Source organism: Fusarium vanettenii (assembly GCF_000151355.1).
Source record: "Fusarium vanettenii 77-13-4 chromosome 11 genomic scaffold NECHAsca_30_chr11_1_0, whole genome shotgun sequence".
Taxonomy (NCBI): domain Eukaryota; kingdom Fungi; phylum Ascomycota; class Sordariomycetes; order Hypocreales; family Nectriaceae; genus Fusarium; species Fusarium vanettenii.
In genome coordinates, this window is record NW_003315855.1 from 434,884 (window position 1) to 449,975 (window position 15,092).

Genomic DNA, 15,092 nt, shown 5'->3' on the forward strand with positions numbered 1-15,092 from the left:
GTAATCAAAACCCAATTACCCCACGTTCGAGATATCAATCCATCATCTCGGATCCGGGGAACGGGAAGCATATCAGCCACCCACTCCCACTCGATGATTCAGGTTCCAGGGCACGACTCGGACGGTGGCTTTTCGTTGCCGACATGGCCAATAGGCATCGCCCTTCGAATCGAGTTAGCGCACCCGTTGCTCGGACGCTCTAGAGCAAACCATCATTTGCCGATGTAGCCAATCATGTTGGACTCGTTACTGCTCCGCGGAAGCTAACGACGCGGCACGTTATCACGGGAGGCAAAGTTTGACGTCCAGAATTGACGACGACGCCGGTGAACGAGATAATACCCCTTGTTATAGATTGCGGGGGAGGAGAACGGCTGGGCCGCTCTATGGAGCTATTGATAAAGTAACAGGCCATTGTCACGCTCGGTCTCCATTCAGCAGATACAGCTTCTCCTACTTAACCAAGCGAGTCTCTGTCTTCCAGAGTGGCAATCTCAGCAGACACTTCAACATCACTACTGACACGAATAATTATCACTTTTCAAACTGAGAATGGATCAAGACAAGACAGACAAGACCATGTATCACCCCGAGGAGTCAACTCCCAAGGTCGGCGAGATGCTCAGCCTTCAGGGTTCTCTTGAGGTTGCAGAGGAGGGGACGGGAAACCGCCAAGGGAAGCATCTTTTGAGGAGAATTGACTTATGGTAAGTCCTGAGTATCGTGAATTTTGAGGTTCGCATATTGACGAGAGCCATTAGCCTGATGCCACTGCTCCTCGTTTCGTATACACTTCAGTTCCTAGACAAGCAATCGCTGAACTTTTCTTCCATCATGGGAATTATCGATGACCTGGTGAGTAAAGTTACCATGTCAAGTTTTCCAACTTGAGTCAGCTAACAACATTAGGACTTGGTCGGATCAAGATACAGCTGGAGCAGCAGCGTCTTTTACTTTGGTTACCTGGCTTTCAGCTACCCGGCTTCATTCTTGATGGTTCGCTTGCCACTGGGTAAATATTTGGCCGGTACAAGGTTAGTCGGTTCAAACTATAATACAATGAACAAAAAGCTCACCTGATGCCTAGCTTTGTCTGGGCTGTCGTCTTGATCTGCCACGCCGCAGTACAGGACTTCAAGGGCCTTGTCATTGCTCGCTTCTTTCTCGGTGCCGCAGAAGCATCCATATCGCCTGGATTCTCTTTGATCACCGGAATGTGGTACAAGAGAGAGGAGCAGCCCCTCAGACACGGCATCTGGTTCCTTGGTAATGCCATTGCTACCATGTTTGGAGGGCTGTTGGCGTACGGAATCGCTCATATCGGTGGCAGCCTTGACGCATGGAGGGTATGGAAGACTCCCAGTTCTCTATTGTTTCACATCTAATACTCAACGTGCAGTGGCTCTTCATTATCTTTGGTCTCATCACCCTCGTCTGGGCAGTCGTCCTTCTCATCTTCCTCCCGGACACGCCCGACAAAGCACGCTTCCTCAATGAACAACAGCGAGTCCAAGCCGTCGATCGAATCCGCAGCAACCAAACCGGCATGAAGGACAACCATTTCAAGTGGGACCAAGTCCGCGAGGTTGTCCAGGATCCCAACGTGTTGCTGCTGATGGTCTATCAGCTGACCTTTAGCATTCCAAACGGTGCCCACACCACGGTGAGTAGAGCAGTCCAAGGTGTGAAGTAAATATCTCTGACGCCTTAATAGTTCAGCAGTCTGGTCATGGCTGGCTTTGGGTTCACTCGATTTCAGGTCTATCTGTTGAATATGCCCATGGGTGCTATCCTTGCCTTCTTTGCCATTAGTTCGAGTTACCTTTGTAGTCGCTTCGATGGCTATAGAACCATCGCTGGAGCAGCTCTTAGTCTCATCAGGTTAGTACAGACCCTGTCTTGCTCACAAATACCTCGAGCTAACCTGGACTTAGTTTGACGGGCTCAATCTTGGTTCGATTCGGTCCTAACCAAGGAAGTCGACTCCTCGGCCTGTGGCTCTTCGTAGCCTTTGCTGCCGGCTTCCCCATCTCCCTCTCGCTGATTGCTTCCAACGTCGCGGGCTTTACCAAGAAGAGTGTTGCATCAGCCATGATGTTTTTCTGCTACGCCGCTGGTAACATTATTGGGCCTTTCCTCTTCTTCCCACGTGAAGCCCCAGAGTACGCTGTGAGTTACAATCCATTCCCGATGCAGGAGTACGCATCACTAACTCCATCTCAGAGTGGCTTCCTTGCTACAACTATTTGCTTTGGCATCTCAACATTGACGATGTTGGTGCTGCGTTTCACGCTGATCGCGGAGAATAAACGCCGAGACAAGCTTCAGCAGACGACCATCACTCTGCCTCCGGACCAACTTGAGATTTCTGACAAGACGGACCGTCGCAACCTCAACTTCCGATATGTTTATTAGTGTTCGGATACGTACTTAGCATCTGAAATCTTGCAATCTACTTAAGCAAAGTCAATATATTGCATTCTACCAAAATCTAGCGGGCATCGAGAGGAAAGGCCACGGCCATCTACTGGCTTGTACCTTGTGTTGTGCGGTGTAGTCACTTACGGCCGGTCCAGACCTATCACTTTAAGCTAGGTAGTGACGGGGGATTGAGGAGATCGCAACTAATTTTCCTTTCTTAAGCGAGTCTTCTCTCGCATCGCCCTCTCACAAGTCCGATGACTTGACCCTCTGTGCCGAAACCCACATGCCGTGGTCCGAAAGCTCACCAAACTTCAACGGCAGCTTCTCCAGCTCTTCGCCTAGTGGATGAGCCCCGAACGTCGACTGCGTCGCGGCTTGATCAAGTGACGCATTCCTTGTCGTACACAGTATCCTCGAAAACGGCACTTAGATAGTTTCGCATAGACCGCGATTTGTATCGTGGATGTGCAGGGTTGGGTCACCAAGCAGAGAGATGGAGACGTTCCTCACGATATCCACGATGCCTTGTCGGAAGCCGAGTTTCGGATACTCCACCGCTTAAAATACGTTTTTGCGCGCCAACCAAAGAGGAGTAGCTCAGCATCGTTGTCGTCACCTGTCCTTGGCCCCGGACTGGCATCCAGATTTGCCCCCAGAAGTGCAGCCCCACAAGATCGACCAACGCTTGATATACCCAGAAGTTATCTCTTTGTATGTTGCTGACAGTGACTGTTTGCAGAGAACATTGGCCATGGGACGCGTTCCAGGAACTCTTCTTCGAGGACTTGGATGCTGCGGATGTTGTTGACAAAGGTAAAGTTGAGCGTGTACGCGACACGATGTGGTTGACACTCGAAATGCTCCAAGTCAATGACGTGCTCACCCCGTTGCTCCATCCGGCTTGCCATGGCTAGAAAGTCGCGATTATTAAAGAGAACTCCGATATAGACAGAGGCCGAGTTTCGGCAGGCGTCCGTGGTGTTAACGTATCGACCTCCCTCCGAGTTAGGGCCGTCGGTTTTCTCGTCTGAATACTGGTCCTTTGGCACCGTGGTGGGCCGAGCATAATTCCCAAGATGCCGAGAATGCTGCGTACTGTTCCAATCGATGGTTCAGGGCCAGGAAAGTGGTAGCATATGGGGAAGTGTGGCTAAACGACACCCTCGCGACTGTTGGTTGCTACGTCGCAGGGCATGTGACCAGTACATCGACGGATAATCAGACGTCAACAGCAATGAGTGGCATAGAGGTCAGTCAGACTGATGCCAAAGCTACCACCATAACTGAGAACTTCAATGGTGTTAGACGAGGCCAAAGTGTTGAATTATGGGTAGTCGCTGTAGCAGGACTCGTTGTGGTAGCAGTGAACTCGTTGCAGTGGTGATAATACAGAATTTTTAAGAGGCGCTATTAAATGAATAACTTTTTGTTTCAATTCATGGCTAATAATTGACGATAACTTTCACCAATTACCCAACGTAATGGACATGACATGACAAGAGTACGAGACGCAACCGTAGCACCAGTCTAAAGTGAGAACAAATCTCTAGCTTTTCACGCCGACAAGACCTAATTTGAACCGTCAGTGTTCTCCTTCGAAGATTGACGAGCAAATAATATGAAGGGGTGTCTCAGATTGATAGTCGGAATGTGTCTGAATCATGACAGGAGTTCATAGCCATGGAAGTAATTGATTCGATTTCATCATTGACAGGGAAAGTGAAAGAGACCATACCAGACTTACAGTAAAATCATAAGCATACCCATTGATACTGTGTGTTAGCGGCTGGCCTTTCGACTGGCGAGACCAGAGGCAGGCGTCTGAGGTCAGATATGTCCGGAAGAGGAAGAGGAAGAAAGAAAAAGTTGCGCAATTCAGGTTTTATTTCACTGCAGAATCATTTCTCCATTCTTTTCTCTGCAGCCCTAGTCGCGTGACTGGCTGAAGGGCAATGATCCTTGACCAAGGAGTGGTGTTGGCAATGCAACGCACGATATGCAGGTCAGCAAGTGATCTGAGCGTTGCTACCTGAGCTTGGTCGGGCATGATCTGACAACTAAGAGGTGTGACGGACCGGGCGTTTTTATGTTTGATGAGAAATCAGAAGCAACGTGGATAGTGGCACTCTTCAAGTGCCAAAGATTTGAACCATCATCCCGGAAAGGCTTCTCGTGCCAGCGAGAACGGTAGTGATAGCATTACAGCCTGACTCTGAGCACGCCACAACAAGCTTCCCTACAAGTTGATCCTCAGCGACAGCGTGTTGTCAAAAGTGACAGTTCCCCAGAACGGTTCCATACCAGCATTGCCCACGTTGACATAAGTGCTCTCACTAAACACGCCCTGCTTCGAAAGAGCCAAGAGCCAGTCCTTGATGTCTCCCGTGAAAGATCCCCCATCCAAGTTGCCGAATTGGTCATTCTCGGGGGCCAGCAGAGAAGAAACAGTAATGCCAGTGTCAGTGTTGAGGCCCTGGTACAGCTTCCAGCCATTCTTTCCATAGAGGTTGTTGATGGTCGCAACGGGGCCCTTGTCGAAGCCGATTGGTACTTGTCCACCCTCGTACTTGACCCAGAGCATGAGTTCTTGCGCTGCACTCGATGTCTCATCGCCCTTGGTGTCAGAAGTCATGAAATCATACACGACGTTGCCTAGTGCAGGAAATTAGCTGATGCCTCACATGTCCTGATCTTAGAAGTCAGAAGTACCTTTGTAGGCAGTAGAGTTTGAAACAGTCCACTCATACGTAGTCGGGATACTTCCAATGTCGCTGAGTCTTGTCTGGAGGCCCTGAGTGAGGCCAACGAAGGAATACCCCTTCACCAGATCCGGGTTTGTCGAAGCGCTGATGTCCCAGATGCTACTCCAGTGGATCTGCTGAGCATCTCCAGATCCCGAAATGTCATAGTATCCGGTACAGCAAGAACCGTCAATGGATTGATAGTTGTAGTTCATGGAAAACACGATCCACGGACTGCCAGAGATAACCTCGAATTCGTTTGGGGTACCACAGAAAGTTGACGTCGGTTGGCCACTGGCGCGGCGAAGGGGGCCCGTCGTCAACGCATTTACTGCGAGGGCAGGGGCAGCGAGGTAAAACGCAAACTTCATCATAAATAATCGTGTCGCTAGTCAAGAAATAGAACACTTCAGCTCCATAGCGAAAGCCACGGTCGGCGAGAGGCCATTGTTTTATGGCGATCAGCAACGAATGTGATTACTTCTCCTATATCCACAGAGAATTTAATAAAGGATCGGCCTTGTTGTTTCAGCATGGTGAACCAATTGTTTATTCCATCAACTCGAAACTTGACCCAAACTCCAAACAGCCATACGATTGATGGAACGAAAAGGACGCGCTGAGCAGGGACCACTTGCAAGGGTGTAATATGACCAAATTACGCAAGCTGCCGACTATGCTATTTAGTTTAAACGCGATTCTATTAAATGCAGACCGTTTTCCTTTTTCATGCAGCAGCGAATTGCCTGCACAGAAGAATCGAACAAGCAAGCATTGTGAGACGATTCTGTCAACTTCATACTTCCAACCGTTCATAGCACTGAAAGCGACCAGTTGATCATCAGCTTCTCCAGATGTGGGTGAAAGCAGTCATCATTGGTAAAGGAAAATAGCTTTTTATTTGTAGGCATGTCTCGTCCAGTCGCAACCGCTCGGACTCCTACTGTCCCGCTGGTATCAAGAAAGGTACAAACTTTGGGATGAGATCATCATCGTTCAGCAGCTCATCGTCTCTCTCAGCAATGGTTGGAAATGGTGCCGAAAGCTTCCGGGGATCGTCTTCACTCAGCTCGTCATCTTTGGTTCCCGACTTCTCATCCAGCTCCCTTGCATTTTCTCCAGACTCGGCCAGCTCCTCAGCTGATCTTCTTGCCTGCAGCTTCTCAATCCATTCTTTGTCCTCGGGTCGGATCTCTAAGAGAACGAATGGTGGGTTGAGGTTCTGGAAGTTCCCCTTGAACTTTTCGAGATATGATTTTGCCGTCTCTTCGGTCTCAAGTCGCACCGAGGACGCAGAGCCAGTGTCTTCACGGTCGGCTTTGAGCACGACAGTCATTGGGCCTGACACATTGCGGATCGCCTCGTCGATGTGATCCACCGGGCCACCGTGCTGGAGGAGAAGACGGACAGACTCCATAGACTTGAGGATCACGGCGATCCATAGCGCCGTCGGTCCTGTCGCGTATCTTCCATTCCCCGCGTGAACATCGGCGCCGTGGCTTTCAAGGAGAAACTTGACCATTTCGGGCTTATCGTTGGCTGCAGCCAAGTACAGGGGCTTCATACCTGGCGGCATGCGGTGCTTGTTGGGGTCAGCGCCATAGCGTTCTATCATCAGCCGAACGCTGTCAATAGACCCCGCCCCTGCAGCTTGACCAAGTAGATGCTGAAGGTTGAGGGTTTGGCCTTTGGGAAGCTTGTCAAGGGACATTGTCTCGTGTTCAGTGATGCCAAAGCTGTTGATGAACTCGAACTTGTCGGGGCTGTTGTTTTCCATGGCCCCGTACGCTCCGTAAACAAACGGCTTGTGGAGGTCTTCGGAAATGTCAAAGGGGAGAATCTCTCCATCAAGGTCGGTTGGATACTGGTAGCCGAGGAGTAGCTTAAGAGCCTCGACAGAGCCAGCCATTGCTGCTTCTGGGATGGCCTCCACAATCGCTTCCCGTTGTTCCTTTGATAACAATTCGCCCTTTGTCCTGACATCTCGTGCCTCTAACGGATAAGCGCCATGCTCAAGTAGAAGTTTGAGCGTGTCAAAACCATTGGGTGCCTTTGCAGCCGCTTTGATGGCCAGTGGAGTGACCCACTCTTCCGGCTCTTCATCAGTAGTGCTCTTCCTCTTCTTTGTCGAGCTGTGGATGGGATGTTCCAGAAGCAGTTTCACACTTTCGATTGCAGCGTTATCAGCTGCAAACTCAAGTGCGTTTCCGTTCCCACACTCAGAGTTTGCCCTTGCGGTTGGGTCGGCTCCCTTGCCGAGGAGGTATCTGACCACCTCTGGATGTTTCGCGCCCAAGATGAGTGGGGTGCGTCCAGACTTGTCGCGGACATCCACATCAGTCTTTCCTTGTTCCAAGAGGATATCAAGACATCCTACATGGCCGCAGAGGGCTGCAACATGAACTGGGGTCGTCGAAGGGTCATCCTTATCCGGGATGGACCCATTTTCTCTCGCGTCTTGATCGGCCTGAGCCTCCTCCTCCGATTGGGGTCCCTCTGGGATATCTGGGTGTACCTTCAAGCCCGTGGCCACGAAGCGTCGAACCAAGGCCTCGTCACCGCGCTTTGCGGCGTCATATAGCATATTCCGCCTATGAACTTGCTTCGGGTAGTTCTCAAGCACCTCTTCAAGCTTGGCCACCCGCTCATCCGGGTCGGCGATGAGCCATAGCTTTGCCTGTTGGAGAGGATTACGGCCTAGCTGGTCATAGTACTCATAGTCGTCTAGCCACAAGTAGTGACCCGATGGGAAGAGGGAGAGAGCCATTCCAGACTCCGGCTCCGGAATATCGGGCTTAGGAGGTGGCAGTATCTTGACCATGGTGTTTGATGCAAAAGAATGCGATATAATTTGTTGTTGATGCAGATTGATTCGAAAGCCGAAGACATGGTAAGAAATAATCTTGGGATATTCCTTGATCCATCTTCATCATGACGTAATGGATGTCTCAAATCCTCACGTCAGCCGCCCCCAAGAGACTATTGAGGTGATGCCTAGTTTTGTCGCATCGTTGTGCGTCGACGATCAAAACTTCAAATCTCAGCCCTATGTAACACTAGAATGAATGAGAGATTTACACTTTTAGTAGATGGTGAAAACTGGCCATTCAAATTCAGCTTTGATGACACAGTGGTCACGTCTCCGTGAAACTATCCGAGCTATGTGAACTGCAGCCTGGTGGAAATGGAAATGAAGCGCTCAGACACTCAGCTAGTGATGCGTGGCGCTTGTTGTTCAGAACTTCACGGTGACTTGGTTCCACAAATGGGCGTTGCTGCCTAGTTGAGTGCCTCGACTCTAACAATGCACCACACACTTCCAAAGGTACTTTGGTAAGGACGCTATTGCTAGTACTGTAAGTGTGTAGCCACGTTCTTGGGATCGTGACGATTCCTTGACAAACTCACTAGCCTTATTTCGAGAGTAATTCGAGTGGGGTTAGAATACTATGTGAGGCTGAGATCAATTAACGATGCCTCAATTGCTCTGCCGCCGTAAATGTGATACATATACCGCTGCGGAAGCATCGTTAAGCCGGTGCGGTAAAATTGAAAGGTGCCTCTCAACAGGTACTGCATGCAAACTGGGTTATATCATTTGTCACGTGTGATTTCTTCTGGTTCTTTTATCAGTGCATACCACCAGAACTTAACATATATTTCCTCTAACGCGAAGTTGCTCCATAGCTAGGGTCAGTAATCCACGGATTTACCATAGGCTAGTATAAGAAACCTTGGCTCATATTGAGTTAGAGGCAGAGTTTGCTGAACAACTCTGAGCTGCAGGGTAATTTCTCTGCTTATAGATACCTAGAAAAGGGGCCAAGACCTCGCGAGAGCCTCACCCTAATCGTCTTTGAAAGAGGGTTAAAAGGGAAAGGTGAGCCTCCGGAGCCCTTTCCTCAAGATAGTCTTAATTGCTATCAATTGATTTTTCGGTATTAGGACTCGTCATTATGTGATGACTCGCAGACGGAGCGTGAAGTTGCATTCAAAACGACGAAGCTAGCGTTTTCTTCAACCTGTGCACGGGTATGTTCTGTTCGTCTAGGAAAATATCACATTGTAGCATGATGGATATATTTCTCATGCCATAAATAATATTGGGGACAATCCCTCTCACGTAACATTATTATTGTTTCAGCAATCTTCGAGCTTAGTTAATCCATTGAGAGCCAGGCTATAACTATAATAAAGAATAGATCTTTAATATATTATAATATTTTAATATAATATTAATATAATAGCCTTTTTAAACTTCTATAATAATAAAAGAATTATATTTAGCTATATTATTATAAAAGGTCTAGCCTCTTACAGGTATTTTAACTATTCTAACCTCCGTATAAGAAATAAGAGAAGTAATAGAAGAATATGGGAAGGAAGATGTTAGTTAGAGCTTGAATATAATATCTCGGCGAATTACTAAACTTTCGTTGGCACACATTATCTTTGAACACAATGGTTACAGTCTCAGCAACAGCTCTGTTTTCTCAGACGCTTGGTGGGAAGGTCCCAGGAATCTTAATCAGCGCTGTGATTATGATTTTAGACTCTAAGAAATTATAATCACAGTCGTAATGATGTGAAGTTAACGTTGAAGTCATCATATTGCGTCCAAGGGTGGTTTTCTAAGCTTGTTAATACCTTAGTCTCCTATGAGAGCGGTATTCACATTGAAACCCCAAGGAGACAGCTGATGTATACCAGTATCGTTGCAATGAACCAGAGCTAACTGGATAGTTAGGAACACGGCGGACCTCAAGTTTCATTTTGAAAGCCATTGTTCAGTCCAGCCGACGGGGGAGTGATTAACCACTATCAGCGTGCTGTTGGAATTTGTTGATAGATAAACGGTTTGGACAGGGACAATAGTCTCTACTGTTAGATCCATAGGTCATATGAAGTAGCAATATCCAAGAACCACTTAAGGTTGAGAACGATCCTCCTTTCTCTTTCTCACAGTAGATTTCGGGGCCGACCCAATCATGCCATTCGGTCTGGGAGCGGAACCGTCAACTTGAACCGTTGGTTCCGCAACATGAAGTCCAAAATGCGGCTCCGGAGCTGAATGCAGTGTATAACATTCACGCATCGAATAGACTTTGAGAGACGGAATGCTTTCTCTACGTTGGAATTGACAACATTTCGCTTCCGTTCAGAATTCACTTGCGGATCCGATGATGCAATCGGATGCGGATCCGGCGTGGGGCCGGACCGGCTCCGTTTGGAATGCCGACGCGGACCCGGGGCGGACGTGATTCGGCATCACGACCGATGCGGCTCCGTCAGGATAAGGTTGTGATAAGGAAGAAACTCTATTCACTTTGTCACCTGCTTGTTGACAGAGTTGCGGAAGCGATGCAAGTCCCAGATAGGTTGAACAGAACCTCCGAATTCTATAATGGTGAAGTGCGTTCAAGCCGCTCTGGATCCCGATCGTGATCCGCCGCGTCCGCATCAACATGTGCTTTCGGAATACCTTCCTGTTTGAGAGCGGAGCCACGTTCTGGTTGACCGCTGTTCCATCGGCCAGCAAGGACCAGTATACCTTCAAAGAATCGGGTCCATGGTCTTCTTGGATCTGAATGGCCTGATCTGCTTTGAGCGCTGCTGCTGGCTACAAAGACCTTTTCCGAAATGAACTGTTCTAAGATGGTGCACGTGAACATAGACTTCCAGTCAGGAACATAGGCTCAGAGGCTATCAGGCGAGGATTCACGCTTGTCCAGCACGATATGATCACCAGTTCACACCTCACTACATCCATCCAGTTTCATCACTGCGCATCATGATTGAACAGCTTCGGTCGTTGACGCTATTTGCAGAAACACGATTCCACAGCGGAAACGCACTGCAATGCATCTTTGCGCGTCCGCCGCGGAGGCGCTCACAGGAATGTTTTACATCCCAACCTCGACTTCGCTGCCGCAATAATCGGGGTCGCTATACCGGCGGAATAAACATGCGGAATCTTCTCAGAACCGTATACGGCTCCGTAGAGTAAAAGTTTCTACTCGGTTCCGTTTACCTATGCCGCCGGATCAGGCCACTGCGCGGAACCTCAAGGCCGTGCTGTGTGCGGTTCAACAGGTGTTCCGGCGGAAGCGGCTGCGGACCCGATTCCCAAGTGGTGTGATCGAGAGCATAGTTGTCACTTTTACTCACATTTGTCAACATGTAGAATATGACCTATCGCTAAGCTGGGGATATTGTTCAATAACGGAAGCGCAACGCTTCCGCAATCACATGGCTGTTGTCCTTCGGCAGGGGAAGCCCGCCTAGGCTTGTCTCTACTGTAGTAACTGGCCTTATTCCCCTTTCTTCAGATAGTCTGGATTATATGCCAAGTTACAGTACATACTATACAGAGGTCACAACCTTTAGTAGTAACTAGGTGTAGATTGGGGTAGAAATTTCCGCCTTACTACCTACTGTGTGGCATATTCAGCTCCGGGGCATCTCCTCAATTACCTACACTTGAGTGATGCTCACCATTCCTATTGTTTCATGTAGGCTAAAAACATACCGGATCACGAATGTCCTCTTTCGTCGGAGGGATGAGATTCGGGGTTCTTGATAACATGGACAGGTGAGTTCAACGATCAAAAGCAGCAAAAGATTCGCAAAATCATGCCACATAAAGTCCACTCAGCCTCCCTTCTCAACTGCCGACCGAAGCCCGATTCCCGTATGGAGCCGGCATTCGACTGCCTTATCGTTCCTGACTGGGGACCCTTCGCTAGGCATTTCTTCAGAGCCTCTCCAACAATGGGTCCTTCGCCAAATGTTCCTTTATCCTTGCAATTATCTTTAACGGAGCCGCAAAATCACACCAGAACCCCTCTTTGGTCTTGCACATGATGCTCACCCGGTCTATTGCCGATCAGCTTCGGTATTTCGGAGAGATGGGGCCAACTTACATCGTGTGGGCGATTTGGCGAGCTTACTTTGACCAAGTACAAGCATATCCCAGGCATGCTCCCTTTTCACTTGCGGCTCTTTCTCCGCTGCGGAAAATTCGATGCCTTTCCATGCGCCGCACCAGTTTGAGACGCTGTACAGCTTTTCGAATGGCTCGCAAATAAGCATGACCTGTCTCCGCTTGGACACATCTCGCAACGCCGCCAACCCGACTTCGATCTCAGACCGCTCCAGAGCCTTATTGATAGCTTGACGATTACTAAGAGCTATCTCGTGCAACGGGGTAGATGCACTAATCTTGAGATTTGACGTGGCGTAATGCAGGGCGTTGTGGATGAATCGGTCGCCATCATCGTCCCACAGTCCTGGAACACGGCCCCGTACTGGGAACTGTTTAATGGGGAAATTTCAAAAAGGGTAGGTGAGACTTACGGTTGACGGTTTGGGAGAGGTTCAGAGAATACTCCGATCGATCATGTCGAGTCATCTGGGTACCACTTAGAAAGAGGTGTCATGTCTCCAAGACGGACAGCTTACCTTGGTAAAGATGGCAGTAAGGATATCCCCATTACTAATATCTGGCACCGATTCATTCTTCTCTGCCAAAACCTTGGACGTTCTCTTTCGTAATCTCTCTACCAGTTGGGCGGGAACAAAAGCGATGTGAGATTCTTCCTCCCTAGCTTTCACGAGGTCAAGGACAATACCAGCCATTACTGCAGTCTGGTCTCTTTTCCCTCTGGCACGCATCATACCCTTTCTGGACTCTTTATCGATGTAATCAAAAATTGGGTGTCCCGGTGGGAGCACATCATCGCGATAGCCCAGCATGTCAGGCGGCGCTTCTCTCCGAGCGACTTTAAGCCAGGCTTTCACGATACTGGCCACTCCAAATTGATCGGCCAATACATGCGGACAGCTCATGGCCACGACTGAGGCATCACTAAAGATGGTTAAATGAACGTATAGGAGGGGTGCATCGGGCGGCTCGTTCTTTCGCTCAAAGGGCCAGTCTGCTGGTCGAAAGAGCTTGTCGATGACATCCATGGATGGCAAGAAAGAGATATTCTGGCTAGGCGAGAGGAAAGAAGATAGCTCCTCGACTTTGCGAATAGATTCAGCATTGGCTGTTGAAGACCAGTTGAAGAGCACGTAGTTCTCATCAAACGAGGACGGAACATGATACTCTAGGAGCTTCGTTGAGGGAGATGAGACGAGTCGCGCCCCAAGCTTCCGCCAATGATTCCTGATGAGTTTATCCAGCGCATCTCTGAGAACTTCATTGTCAAGCTTATTTGGCACAATAAAAAATGTCCGGGAGCGAAGCCTGTCGACAGGATTTGGCTGGTCTGTTAGATGAACCGGTATCACCTCCATCGTCGGAATAATGCGAACAAGTCTTGCGAGGATAATTGGCAGACGTATATGGGGCGGTTTGGACCATTTTCAAGTCAGATTAGGCATGATTTGGTGACACGCAAGCCAAGTCTGCCTTGGTCTACTGGGACCTGTGCTGATCTGACAGGACTCCGGGGTGTGTCATTTCGATTTGATATTCCTGGTCAAGTCTCGTCATTATTTGTGGATAATATCAGAAACGCTAAAATCTGACACTGTTGCGCAGTCTTCAACACCGAAGTCCTTGTTTCCTCACAATCGTTTGACCATCGGAGTACATGCTTACGCCATTGTTCTTCTCTTCTCCTGTCGCCATTTGCTATCCGGGGTTGGAAGAGGTATCATGGCACTATTGTCGTCGCGGTTTGATCCTAAGATCGACTTTGAAGAGAGTAGTCTTGCTTAAGGCCGCTGTCAGGAACACTTCGAAGAATAGGTGAATGCGAATACTTACCGATGGCATTCACTTCCACTCGTGAGTGTATGAAGCCTTGAGCTGGGTAGATGTGGTCTTAGGAGCATCATCGAGTGCATTGATTTTATCGTATGGGTAAGTCGTCGTGGATGAAGTGGTTTTGGGGGCTTCTGAACTATTCTCCTGCTCACTCGCGGCCAGCGCTTCGGGGGTTATCCGCAGAGAGGTTCAGCTTTCAGGAGCTTTTCTCAAATCAACGGGTGAGCATGTAATTGGTTGCCGAATGTGTTATGTCGTAACCAGTCCATACGATGGAGCAGGATCAGGCTGACCTAGTCGTTCTCAGCGTCATCTGGGCCACAGAGAGGAAATCTCACCCAGCGACCCTTCTGTCGAATCTGCTAGTCCTCGCCATACAGCTTTTCTTTCGTCAGATTCTGTGCGAACTGATCCACGACTACGTCCTTCCTCCTTCGAGTTTTGGTGGCAAGCTTGACCTATTCCTAAGTTATCGCTTTCTCATGGTTTTCAAGAAGCTCCTTTTACTCTTCCGTTTTATCTAGAGATTTTTTGAGTCTAAATCTCTCCATTAATACCCTTACTCCTTGAATTTAGCGCTTCACCTGGATCGCCCTTTCTGATTTCATGCTGGAGGCTGGGTGGAATGAAGCAGTCTTCGGGGTAGAACTCCAACGGCTCGCCCATGCGTAAGGAGCTAGGGGATTGATTTTTTGGCTAGCATGATTCCTACAATGCTCTTTTCGTTCAAGGAAGAAACTTGCGGAAGAGACTTACGGTATATCTATAGGTAGACCGATGAAACGCGAAGTCGTGAGCTGGTTCAAACGGTCGTCAGAAGACCAGCCTATGAAAGGTAATGCTGGGAGAGCCCGCGTCCTTCCACACTCCCAGCAGACATATGGCAGCATCTAAGGCAGGCTATTTTCAGATGATACCTAACAAACATTTAGTTAGAGTAGCCAGGCTTAGCTAAAACGTCTGAAGCGCGACGGAGATCTTCACTAGTAAGGATTTCCTCGCGTCGATAATTTTCCAGTGAATTGTTGACTTCTTTGTCTCAGGTTGTCGCCAGTGAGAATAAAAGCGGCCGCCAACAGCTTTTTGAGGATACCCAGTGCATGTCTTGATCTCGATCCGCTATGTATCAAATCCGGCTGCAGGGGAGTCAA

The 15,092-nt window shown here is 48.8% G+C and overlaps 4 protein-coding genes across 4 annotated transcripts; 1 reads left to right on the forward strand and 3 right to left on the reverse strand.

Moving 5' to 3' along the window:
- Positions 1-552: 552 nt before the first annotated feature.
- On the forward strand, positions 553-2,415 carry NECHADRAFT_51435 (uncharacterized protein; the record flags this gene model as incomplete). Its single annotated transcript, XM_003043077.1, has 8 exons — positions 553-707; positions 762-855; positions 910-1,034; positions 1,088-1,346; positions 1,400-1,663; positions 1,715-1,881; positions 1,935-2,169; positions 2,224-2,415. 8 exons carry the CDS (start codon positions 553-555, stop codon positions 2,413-2,415), a joined length of 1,491 nt encoding a protein of 496 aa, XP_003043123.1.
- Positions 2,416-4,660: 2,245 nt separating this feature from the next.
- Positions 4,661-5,539, reverse strand: NECHADRAFT_122895 (uncharacterized protein; the record flags this gene model as incomplete). Its single annotated transcript, XM_003043178.1, has 2 exons — positions 4,661-5,076; positions 5,134-5,539. The coding sequence occupies 2 exons, from the start codon at positions 5,537-5,539 to the stop codon at positions 4,661-4,663; spliced, it is 822 nt and encodes a 273-aa protein (XP_003043224.1).
- A 566-nt stretch (positions 5,540-6,105) lies between these two features.
- On the reverse strand, positions 6,106-7,986 carry NECHADRAFT_86402 (uncharacterized protein; the record flags this gene model as incomplete). Its single annotated transcript, XM_003043179.1, has 1 exon — positions 6,106-7,986. The coding sequence occupies one exon, from the start codon at positions 7,984-7,986 to the stop codon at positions 6,106-6,108; it is 1,881 nt and encodes a 626-aa protein (XP_003043225.1).
- Positions 7,987-11,490: 3,504 nt separating this feature from the next.
- NECHADRAFT_86403 (uncharacterized protein) lies at positions 11,491-13,533 on the reverse strand (the record flags this gene model as incomplete). The annotated part of the gene is made up of 7 exons (XM_003043180.1): positions 11,491-11,499; positions 11,644-11,665; positions 11,695-11,740; positions 12,116-12,472; positions 12,522-12,576; positions 12,627-13,366; positions 13,461-13,533. 7 exons carry the CDS (start codon positions 13,531-13,533, stop codon positions 11,491-11,493), a joined length of 1,302 nt encoding a protein of 433 aa, XP_003043226.1.
- Positions 13,534-15,092: the final 1,559 nt, after the last annotated feature.